The 11,562-nt window shown below is 47.4% G+C and overlaps 1 protein-coding gene across 2 annotated transcripts in view; it reads left to right on the top strand.

Annotated features, from left to right (window-relative positions):
- Nucleotides 1-11,562, top strand: part of TTC7B (tetratricopeptide repeat domain 7B) — a 245,588-nt gene that overhangs the window by 179,458 nt on the left and 54,568 nt on the right. The window contains exons 16-17 of one of the 2 annotated variants that reach the window (XM_007471885.1): nucleotides 5,952-6,049; nucleotides 10,237-10,395. In XM_007471885.1, coding sequence (XP_007471947.1) covers nucleotides 5,952-6,049; nucleotides 10,237-10,395 — 257 coding nt within the window. The remainder of the gene's footprint in view (nucleotides 1-5,951; nucleotides 6,050-10,236; nucleotides 10,396-11,562) is intronic. The other variant, XM_007471886.1, reaches the window with a different exon arrangement.

Genomic DNA, 11,562 nt, shown 5'->3' on the forward strand with positions numbered 1-11,562 from the left:
CCCCCCCTTGCAGAGCCCGAGCCACAAGTATTACACGAGAGTCTCCTTCCTAACCGTAGCCTGTGGCACGTTACCAGGCCCATGGGGCCCATCTTCCTCTTGGTGAAAAGCTAATCGTGAAACTGGCCTCTTCCCTTTTGTGGGTATGTTCTGGAGATAAAGATCATTTTAATTTTTTTTTTAAATTCTACTTTTCTAAGTCTGTAGGCAGAAATAGGAAATGTCCATATTTATGTCCCAAAGTCCCCACTACCAGACGCAGCAGGATTTGAGGGAGGGTCTTTGCCGCGAGCCCAGCTACAGGCGATACTCCCCGAGCTGGCTGCTTCCTACTGGAGCACATCCTTTTGTCTATACCCCCTTTAGAAGTGAGAAAATAAATCCATCAGCTTTCCCGTTGCCAGTTTTCTCTCAGTTCTCCACACCTCTCCCACCTCCCCACGTTTCTTCCCACTTAGCAACCAAGAGTATTGCATGTGAGGAGAAGAAAAAATAGCAGAACTGGAAAGCTTTTTAAAAACACTTAACCAAATGCCTGGGCTGTGTCCGTACTTGCTCGGCTCCCTGAAGGATCCTTCAGGGCCAGGCAGCGGGGGACCCTGGCTCCGGGCGCAGAGTCTGGCTGGGGGTGGGGGTGGGGGGGGGTGGAGGGCGCATCAGCTCTACGGAACTGCTCCCTCCAGCTACTCCCAAAGCCTGGGCAGGGGGGGGTGCTGGCAGTCCAGCAGCCCCTTATTAAGGAGTTTCCTGTTTGTTTTTTTAACTCTGTTTTCTCTGGGATATAAATAAATGTTTCTCCTGTAGCCCTCACCAGTGTGCAGATTTAGACATCCTCCCCAGTGCAGTCGGGGAGGGCGTGACCCTGGCAGTAGAATAAAGCAGAAGAGGGGAGGGTAGTGTCTTGACGGGGACAGGATACCCCGCAGTTCTCCAGATAAGGGCGGCTCTGGGCCCAGCAGCCTCAAGTCGGGTCACGCGGGGCTTTAGAGGAGGATAGAAACGCATGCACAAGAGGGTGAGAAGCATCCCTGCTTAATAAAAGACGTGAAAACTGAGCAGAAAGCATGCTGGCAGGGGGTGGTTGGTTTCCAGCTAGAGAAGGTCCTCACTGACTTCCGGGCACAGGCGCCCGTGTTTCTAAGTGTGCTCATTTGTGAGGGACCTGTGCTCACCCTCCCAGGGCGTCCCACTGCTCGCCACCCCCAAGAGCCCCACCCAGGGGCTGGCACAGGCCTCCAGAGCAGTGGGACAAGGAGGCGCAGAAGAAGACACGGGCAGTAACAGGGCCACATGGAGACAAGACCTCGCTTCCTGTTCTCTGCGACCCGTCCCTCCCCTTCACTCTTGCTTGAAGGAGCACCACCCTCTGGGCCAGTCGCTGAGCGGAGCCTTAGGCCAAAGAGCGGTCCCTGCAGGCTGAGAACGCTTCTCCTGCTGTGAGCAAAGGGTGGGTGGCGTTCTCCCAAGTGTACGTTTGGCAAGGGGTTGGTCACTTCAGAAGCCTGGGTTTATTTCCCGAGGCCTGCAGCTTTGCGTGCCTTTAGGACAGAAACCCGCCTCACGTTTCGTCTTTCTCTCCTGGTGAAGTGCACAGCTCCCTCAGCTCTTGTGCACGTTGACTTGGCCACTTAAGACAGTGTGACTTCGGACCAGAGCCTCGCCAGACGGTCCAGCGCTTCAGCAAGGGACGCTGTACCTTCTCTGTGCCAGCACCGTGCTAAGCTGTTTATACATACGTTCTCCTCAACCCCTGCCTCAGCCTTGCAAGAAAGCTGCTGTTCTTTCCACTTCATAGAAAATTAAAGTGAAGTTACACTTCACTTTTATTAAAGAACTTGCCCTAGTTTTCTCAATTAAACACCTAGTAGAGCTATTATTCAAACCCAGGTCTGCCGAACATCAGAGCTCTCTCCGTCACCCATGCTGCCTCTCTGAATTGACAACCAGCCTTTTTTCCTTTATTTTTTATTTATTTATTTTTTTGCAGTACGCGGGCCTCTCGCTGTTGTGGCCTCTCCCGTTGGCGGAGCACAGGCTCCGGACGCGCAGGCTCAGCGGCCACGGCTCACGGGCCCAGCCGCTCCGCGGCATGTGGGATCCTCCCGGACCGGGGCACGAACCCGCGTCCCCTGCATCGGCAGGCGGACTCTCAACCACTGCACCACCAGGGAAGCCCTTTTCCTTTATTTTTATTTTTTATTATTAACTACTTCTCCCCCTTCTTGTCACTGCCACTTAGACCATCTCCATCATGTAGCCATATGTTCAGCAAAGCATAAAGAGCATTTAAATAATTCCCTATAATCCTCCCCACCCCAAAACAATTACCATTAATTAACATGTAGGTACACCTCTTTCAAAGGGTCTCTGGGTTGTCCCTTTGTGATATGCTTACAACTGCTAACCTTTAACATCCAGCTGGGGTTGGTGGTCCACCCCCCAGCTTTCTGGCATACAACCCAAATGCCCATCAACTGATAAATACATAAACAAAATTGGTATACCCAATCAATGACCTCTCCCGTTGCGGAGCACAGGCTCCGGACGCGCAGGCTCAGCGGCCATGGCTCGCGGGCCCAGCTGCTCCGGGGCATGTGGGATCCTCCCAGACCGGGTCACGAACCTGCGTCCCCTGCATCGGCAGACGGCACCGCGCCACCATGGAAGCCCCGGAAACCCCATTTCACGCTAGTAGTCATCCGTGTTTCGGGGGAACTTTTCTTTTTACAAAGTGTGCTCTCATTCATCTTCAAAGTAGCCCCATAAAATGGGCAAATGACGTGTTACATCAGACCCATTTTACTGATGAGAAAATTGAGTTTGGGAATGTTGAGAACTTGCCTTGATTCATGTAATCCAGGCTTAAGTTGCCTGGGAAATGTTCTCGTTTCCTATCCAATGCCCCTCTATTACATCAGTATTTACTGTGTGCCAGGCACTGTCTCAGAGCTGGGAAAGGACAAAGCTGTGACAAGGACCCCAGGGTTCTGGCTCCCAGTCCACCATCAGCTTGCCTCTTGTGTTTAATCTCTGTGTAGCTGTGTTAGAGGATTTCCAAGAGAAGCTTTCCAGTTTCCAGGATAACTTAACCATCAGTACAGTATACTCTGGATTTTTAGTCCTTCTTTAAGGGAATAGAAATTACCTGGATGTGTACATCTACATATGTGGATCTCTGCAGCTTATGTGCGGTGGATTTGGGGTTCCTTCCAGTTTCCTTTCCCTAAACCCTCTACTAACACCGCTGACCAGTAATGGTTTTCCTTTCCTTCCTGTCATCCTCCTTCGGAGGTGGTCCTGGCACCTAAGGGCCAGGCAGAGAAGAGGTGAGGTGACTGAGCTGTAGGGGGAGGTGGTCCACGGAGGTGCCCAAGCAGATGTGTCCCAGAGGGAGAGAGAAAGGCTTGCGGGAGAGACACTGGCCAGAATGAGAGAGCGAGGCCAGGCCTCCCTCTGCCCCTCCTTCCACATCCTTGAATCATGGCAAAGGCAAATTCTGCACCATATAAACAAAGAACTAAAACCTGCTTCAAGCATCCAGCAAAATTCTCAGTCAGTCACAACAGTCAGAGTGGAAATGAAAGCATCTCCATTGTGAATAGTTATTTGTTGCTATATAAGCAACAGATACTATGCAGATAAACAAAAACTATGGAGATAAGCTAAGGAATGTAACCAAATATTGTTTCTCAGCTGGTGGAAGGGAAATAGGTCCTGTGTCCCTATCACTGGCTGAGGTTCATAAGTTAAGATCTTCGTTTTAGTTGGGGTTTATAACATCTGGAGTAGGAGGTCCTTAACTCAGCTTCTCCACACCTACCGTTGCACCAGACAGTTGGGAATAAGTTGTCTCCATAAGTCAGCCGGCCTTGTTGACCCCTGATGCATGTTTGGAGGCATGGTGTTTATAAGGACACCTGGCGTGTGTCCAGAAGTTATAATTCTTCTGAATGTTCTGTCTCCATGACCTCAGTTCAGCCTGACACACTTCTGTGTGGGAAGAAGAGGCCACCTCACCTCACAGGGAAGTCACTGAGGCACAGAGAAAGGGGCCTTGCTCAAAGTGACCTACCATTAGTGACAGATGTGGGATAAGAACCCAGACTCCTGGTTGGGTTCCAGGACCCAGCATGACATGCAGCAGCTGACCCTGTGCTCTGATACTTGGTGAAATAAGAAGCCTGGAGGATTGTGGCTGAACCAGACATCTCCCATCCACTTACTGTGATTTGGTCCACTGAAAACCCGGGCAGATCCTTCCTTGGCAATTCCAAGACCTCATTGTGTGTCCTGGAATCCCCAAGGTGATGAAAAACTTCACTATATTTTGAGATAAGATCTTCCCCAAAACTCCTAAGTGGGGAGCCATTGCAACATTCAGCTAATTAACTCTTTGTAATATTTTTGTAGTATTTTTTGTAATATTTATGTTAAAAATACATGCATGAATAGATCAATGCGAGAAGTATTCAGTTGCTAATGTGATTAATGCAAATTTGCATGTACTTTTATGCTGTCTTCTGCTCAGAGACATTTATTGTTTCTCAGTCATGGAAATAATTAATAGAACAGATTCCAAAAAGCATGCATCCAGTGATGTCATAAGTATAGGCTGACAAACCAGTCTGTACTGAAGCAAGTTTCCTTCTGTTTCCTGTGGATTTCTCTAACTACATCACTGGACGTGGAAATTGCAGCCTGCAAACCATATTAAGTTTCATAGCAAATCTTGTTTGCACCACTTTTAGCAACAGCTGCATAGAGGAAGGAAACTGTGTCCCTTTATTGTGGAATTTGAACTTCTTAACGAAAAAAATCATTTGTAGAGCCCCCAGATTGGGGAAAAAAAATGGATTCAAAGAAAAGCATTAAAGGCTCAAGCCTCAAGAGACAGATATGCATCTTTTGATAGAATACCATGATAGAGGAAAGGAGAATGCAATTGTTTAATTGTTTTTACTTACAAGCTTCTTAGAATTAAAAAAAAAAAAAAGTCTTTCTGAGCCAAGGGCCCTTAACGGTGTTTCATTCCCGTTAGTCCCGATGTGGTCTCCCAAGTGACTCGCCCAAGGAGTGGGGCTGATCCCGTTACTATACGCAGGAGCAGCCTGGAGAGGGGGCTTCAGTGCCGGAAGCTAATGAGAACCACCGGCCTGGAGGCTGCTGCCAAAACGCGACTGTGTTCTCTCCAAGGCCCAGCCTTTCCAGCTCCGGAACACTGGAAGGGGGCCGTAGCTGCCACTCTGCCAGCACCCAGCTCAGTGTAGGGCCTCACACCTCCTCTCTCTTGTCTATTAAATAGAGGTATCACCTACGCCATTTATATTAAAGGCTTGTTCATAAGACACAAACGAGGCCGTGGCTGTGATCACCCTTTGAAAAGGAAGGGCCAGTGGTTCTTGAATTTGGCTGTGCGTTAGAACCATCTGGGGAGCTTTGAAAACCAGAAATTCTGATTTATTTGGTTTGGGGCAGGACCCAGGCATCAGTGGCTTTTAGAGATGCCCTGGGTGATTTTTCTCTGCAGCCAGGGCTTAGATGCACTGGTGTAGAGCGTTGGTTCCTAAGGACAGCTCGAGGATGATGTGTTTATGGGCTTGATGAGCCTGAGACTTACCAGCACAGAATGCTCATCAGTTTCCCCCACACGGTGGATGGAGAACGTGGCTCGAAGTTCTCATTTTTGTGTCTTACAATGACACAAAAGAGACGAAAATTAGCTTGGGTCCCTGGGTGCGGTTTAAGCCGTGTTTGTGATACGGATCCTGAAAGGAATCCCAGACCAGGCCGGGCGGGGAAGCAGGATGCCCGGTGATGAGTGGAAAGGTGCTGAAGAAGCTGAAAAAATGCACAGAAGGTTCTGCTCCATTTCAGGAGTCGGGATTGGTTGACTCTGTTTCCTTCCCTTGCCCACCCTTCAAATGACTGACATTTGTAGCTGTGTTTTGCAGTGATTCTGGACGTGGGAGCAGCCTCTTAGATAGAACCATTGCTGACAGACGACAGCTTAATACAATTACTTTGCCAGACTTCAGCGATCCCGAGACAGGTGAGAATAAAAAGCCAGAGGGGCCGAAATGGTGTCAACCAGAAGGGACACGGGGCCTGGCCCCAAGCCGCGCGGGATGAAGACCACCAGGGCCTGGGGCGGGAGAAGTCCTCACCCAAATAGGCTAAGCTCTCACCTGAGGTGCGTTTTCTCCAGTGTCTTTTTTCAAGTGTTTGTTCACAGTGGGGGGAAGGAATATTACTTGCCCAACACAGCTCTTTGAAATCTTTCTATTTTTCCCCTTGCTCTTGGAGCCGAAAATTCGAAACTAAAATTAGACTGTTCCCATCCCCATCAAGCTTCCCCTCTGCTTTTCTGTTTCTTTCTCTTTCTTTAGATTTCAGACCTTGCTAAAATCAAGCTTTTGGTTTCTAATCAGTTGCACATATGAACTCACACAACCCCACAAGAAACCCTGCAGGGAGAGGCAGGTGGGTTCAGAGCTTCTGAATCTACTGACCCCACGAGGAAGCTTGTGGCACTTACTGCCTCGGAGCAGATATTTACACCTCAGTTATCATTTGCGTTTCCACAGCTGCCTAAGGACAGAGGGGTAAAGATACCTCTGTGACCTCCAGAACTCCAAACAAGTAACTTTACTAGTAATACTGACTTTTCAGTGGCAATTCGGAGGACTCGACAGACCCACAAAATGTAAAGAAATCCACGGCGCTTTGAGCCTCGGGGATAGTTCCAGAGCATCATTTGGAAGCTGTTTGGGGTGCTTCTCCTGCCACCCCAGAGGGCCCTGGGTCAGGCTGAATCGCTGTCTGGGTACGCCTGGTCTTCTGTGGGTCGATTTCATGAAAGGAGCCTCCGGGTCTTTCTCCTGCACTGTGCCGGGTCCCGCCTCCTGACCAAGCCCCTCCAAAGAGCCAGAGAGCAGCCCCGAGGCGTGCACAGCCATCCTTGGAAAATCTCTCCCCCGGTGGCAATGGGAGCGGGTGTGGTACTCACCCAAGCCCGTCCTCACAGCTGCCTGCCTTCCTGTGCTAGTCTCCCTTTTACCAAATTTAAAGTCGGCTGAAGAAGCCTGATCCCAGGGCCCTGGGGCTCCTAGGTCAAAAGAGTGTTGGGCATTGGAAGCAGCATGAATTATAAATTAGTGCAGTTTAACAGGGCTTGCAGCCACTGCTCAAAGTGCAGGCCAGCTAGGCCACAGAGAAACTCGCCCCTGGAGTAGCCTGGCCCCTGGGTGGAGGGGCAGTCATTGGTGGGCTTAGACGGCGAACCAGGCAGACTCTGACCTGGGATGGCACAGCAGAGTTCTGCTTGTGGTCCAGACCTGCCAGAGGGACGTGTGTAGCCCCCCTCGCTGCAGGAGAGGGAAGGTCAGGCTGTCAGGACCTTAGCCACTGAGAGGTGAGGCTCGGACCCCGGGGAGAGAAGAGAGGGAGGTAACAGTCACTACGGCTGGCTCACAGCTGCTGTGGCTGCCCAGGGCCAGCTTCCCCTTCTCCCCTACCCCCAGGACCCTGCGAGGACACTCATAGTAAATTCAGACCCCTTTCCCCTCCAGCTGATCGGGACCTTAATTTCCCCTGAGGTCTGAGACTTTCATCCACATCACATTAAAAACAGACAGTGGGAGAAAATGAGTGAGGCCCTTGGGATTCATTCTCCCCTTTGCCCCTTGGGACCTTTTCCCCAGAGCCTCCAGGAGTCTCCCACTTCGGGTTAAACATCAGGTGCCGTAGCTTCCAGCCGAGGTGTGTCTCCATGGCAGAGTCGGGGGTCGCTGCCCCTTGTCCGTAGTGGACACTGCTCTCCCTCACTCTGGAGCCTGGGGGGTTGGAGTCTGGATCACTGGGGCAGGTGCCCTTGGACAACAGGACCAAACCACAGCCTCCCAGGCGCTGGCCAGTGACCAGTTTATTGTGTTGGTGTGGTTGTACGTCCACACGACGCCCTCCAAGACTCCTCTCACCAGCCCTGCCCCCACAGCCCCAAATCGTTGCTTTTCACACCACCAGTTACTTACCCAGGAGGCCAGGAATCAGAGAAACGGAAGGCCATGTTAGCAGGCCTTATCAGTTGCAGACTGATTATAGATGATGGTAAAACATTCTGAAGTGATCGTTAAAATCAGAGAGACTTAAAAATTAGGAAGGCTCGCCTATAAATGGAAAAGATGCCTCCATCTTGATTAATAAAGCCCAGTTTTAGATAGTTCAGCCCGTGGGTGGTCGCAGGAGGGCAGCGGTTCTTATTAGTGCATCAGTGAGGACTGCCTGTATCGTGAACGACCCACAGATTTGGTTCAAACTCTGATTCCGAAGGTTCCATAGAGATGTTTTTCTTCCATCCCTGCCCTTCCATCTTGCCTTTCCCTAAAGATAACCATTTTTTATTAGCTTTTTGTTTACCCTCCCATGCAAATAAGATTAGATCTTATTTCCCGTGTCCCTTGACTTGAAAATAGTATACCATATACGTGCTGCACAGCCCCTGTGACGTGTCCCTTTACACATGCCCTGAGGATTCCTCTGCATCTGTTTGGGAGAACGTCCTCAGGCTTCTGCCGTGCTTCTCTGCTTTTCGAAATGCGTCCGACCAGAGCACAGCCGGCAAAGACGTGTGGCCAAAGCCGAGGTGACCTGCCACGGTTGTGATACTGCCAATTCTGAGTCACCCAATGTGCAGTAGACTCCTCTGTGAAGCCACAGGCCCTCTTGGATTGTTGTTTTTGTCTTCCAGAACTAAAATTTATTTCCTTTTTAAAAAAATTTTCTACTGTGGAAAAATTTCAAGCATACCAAAATAGAAATACTCGTATAATGAATCCCCATGTACCTACCACCAGCCTTCAACAATTCCTATTCTTTTTTCCTGTATCTCTGCTGTCCCACACTTAGTTTTTGTAGACTATTTTGAGGCAGATCTCAGACATCATATTTTGCGGCAGATCTCAGACATCGTATTTTGCCTGTTAAAATTTCAGTGTATATGTCAAACAGATGAGAGCTCGGTTATAAAAATATAACCGAGATACCATTATTGTACATCTGGGTCATTACGCAGTACAGGCTCAGTGTTCTTGATTTTGGAAAGTGAATAATTAACTGGGGTATGGTCTTCCACCTCTGAAATTGTCCATATGCAGATCTGTGTAATAACATAAGGGGAACCCATGTCTAGAAGCTTTGGACTATAGCTGAGTCCACTGTGGCTAAAGAGTGGACGTTGGCTTTATTAAATGGATGTGGCAGACAGAAAAAAAAAAAACCCTTAAAGAATATGCTTTCCCTTCTAATATCACCTCTGGGTCCCCTTCCCCCCACCTCTGTCATCCAGTAGGTCCTAGCCATCAAGAGAGAGGAATCAAATGGAGTGACAGTCATTTAACTTTGAAGCTTTGAATCATTGTCTTTTCTTCGGAATAAATTAGTTCCTTAAATAGAGGAGGAAAAAGAATTCTTTTTCTTCCTTTTGCCTTCAAAACAGGAAGTGGAGTAAGGAGATTTATCTTTAATCATTGGTAGATATTACCAGACACCGATCCGTAGTAGTGATTCTTTTACCTTGAAAGTTTGATCCATTTTGTCTGGGAAAAATTTTAATTTGTCACTGCAGTGGTTCTCCCTACTGCTGTGTATCTGTCCAGCTGAAGGCGTGGAAGTGACAGTAATAGCTTCCTTTTCAAAGCGCCCGGCCAGTGGACCCAACCCTAGACCAGCTGAGCAAGCTTAGACTCCATTGTCACGATTCGGGGACCTGACCCATTGTTGCACCTCAGTATCTGCACCTAGGAAGACCTTAGTTTTCAAGTAAACTTTATATAAGTGCTTCTCATAAAAAACAAATCAAGGAAAAGTCAAGTTCTAATCCTTTCCAAACAAGCAGATAGTTTCTTTTCCTCCAGAATGTCCTGGGTATTCTAGGTTAAAGAGGTATTATTTTCAATGGATCATACTGCTGGATCTGTGCCCAGTAAACCTGAGATGTTTCTATGCCGTGGTGTTGTTGCAGAACAATTAAATAACCAGTGGAAAAAACAGCAAATTTGTTTGCTTCGAAAAGCACTTGTATTCTCTTGTCAGGTAGATGAATGATTGTGTATTACATGACCTCATTTTCTTTGCAGCTTATGTGAGTATATTAAAAGCCAGTTTATTTTTTTTCTTTGTGTTTCTAAAGTTTTTTTGCCTTTATCCTTTTGTTTTTTTCTCTCTCTTTCATGTTTTTAGTGTCAGATTCCTCCTCCTCTTCTCTTTCAAGAACCGAACCTCCTCTCCACCTGTTTGTATCTTCTCATCTTCATTCTCATCCCAAACCCGATACCTTTGTGTGGCCCCCGGCAGCTCATTCAGTCAGTGACCCAGGTCCCCGCCAGGAACCCTCTCTGTGTAAACATGGTTTATGGTTTTTTTCCTTTCTTGTTAGATCTGCTTCATTTGCCTGATGTTTTATTTTCTGATAATCTTCCTAACTGATAAGCTGGATCGGAAACTCCATCAAATTTACCTGAGAGAAAATCGTGCTAGTTTGAAAATCCAAAAACTGTGCGGGCAGAAGGAGACCTTGGTGCCCAAGTTCCAACCTCCCTTTTAAAAAGTAAAGGAAATCTGTTTAGAGCAGAATCGATAGAAGCTTCTCTGGAACATCGCTTCTAGTTCTTGGGGGCTTCTGTGCTTTCCTGGAGTTGATATAAATTCATACAGATCTCATTTTTTAAAAAGACAAATTAGAACATTTTGCAAATAATAATTTGCTCCTAATTATTTCTGGTTTTCAGTTTAGAAATTAATTCAACAAGTATATAGTAATCAAGGTAGTATTCTAAAGATATCAGTCATATGCCTTTTAAGTATGTGGTTCTCAAACCTTACCGTGCGTTAAAATCACCCAGAGAGCTTTGAAAACTGCAGATTCTCTGGGCCCTACGCCCGGAGTTTATGATTCAGGAGGCCTGAGGTGGGGCCCAAGAATCTGGATTTATAAAATACCTTCTTATGATCCCGATGCCAGTGGGTTGTGTACTACATTTTGAAAAACAATGCTATAAATTGTTTTCTGTTTGCAAGGAAGGAAAATGTAGGGCTTGTGTCATGAAACTATGCAGGGAAATTGAACAGTATTTTAATCTAATCTTGATTTTAAATAATAGGGAAATTTGAAAGTCTGTTTTAGGGTTCAGGGACTTGTCAATGGAAAAAAAAAAAAAAAAAAAGATCCCTGTATTGAAATGAGACACTGGTTGATAAAGCCCTTAAATGGCACCTAAATATGGATCTCACCAGGAGAGCCAACCTTTTTCTTCCACTCATTTATTTAATGTTCACTTTACCCGCAACACAGCCAGAAAATTTAATCTCTATGTCCATGATTTAAAAGGGCTCATCTTTGTTCCAAACACTCAGTTATATGCTAAACAAAAGCTCAGAAGGGGAGCTGCTGCCAGAAAGAACTACTTTCCCTAATGTGCTTATCTTTCTGATGGTAACCTGCTGTGTTAAACACACACACACACACACACACACACACACACACACACACACACACACACACACACA

The sequence above is a fragment of the Lipotes vexillifer genome, unplaced genomic scaffold (genome assembly GCF_000442215.2).
Source record: "Lipotes vexillifer unplaced genomic scaffold, Lipotes_vexillifer_v1.1 scaffold751, whole genome shotgun sequence".
Taxonomy (NCBI): domain Eukaryota; kingdom Metazoa; phylum Chordata; class Mammalia; order Artiodactyla; family Lipotidae; genus Lipotes; species Lipotes vexillifer.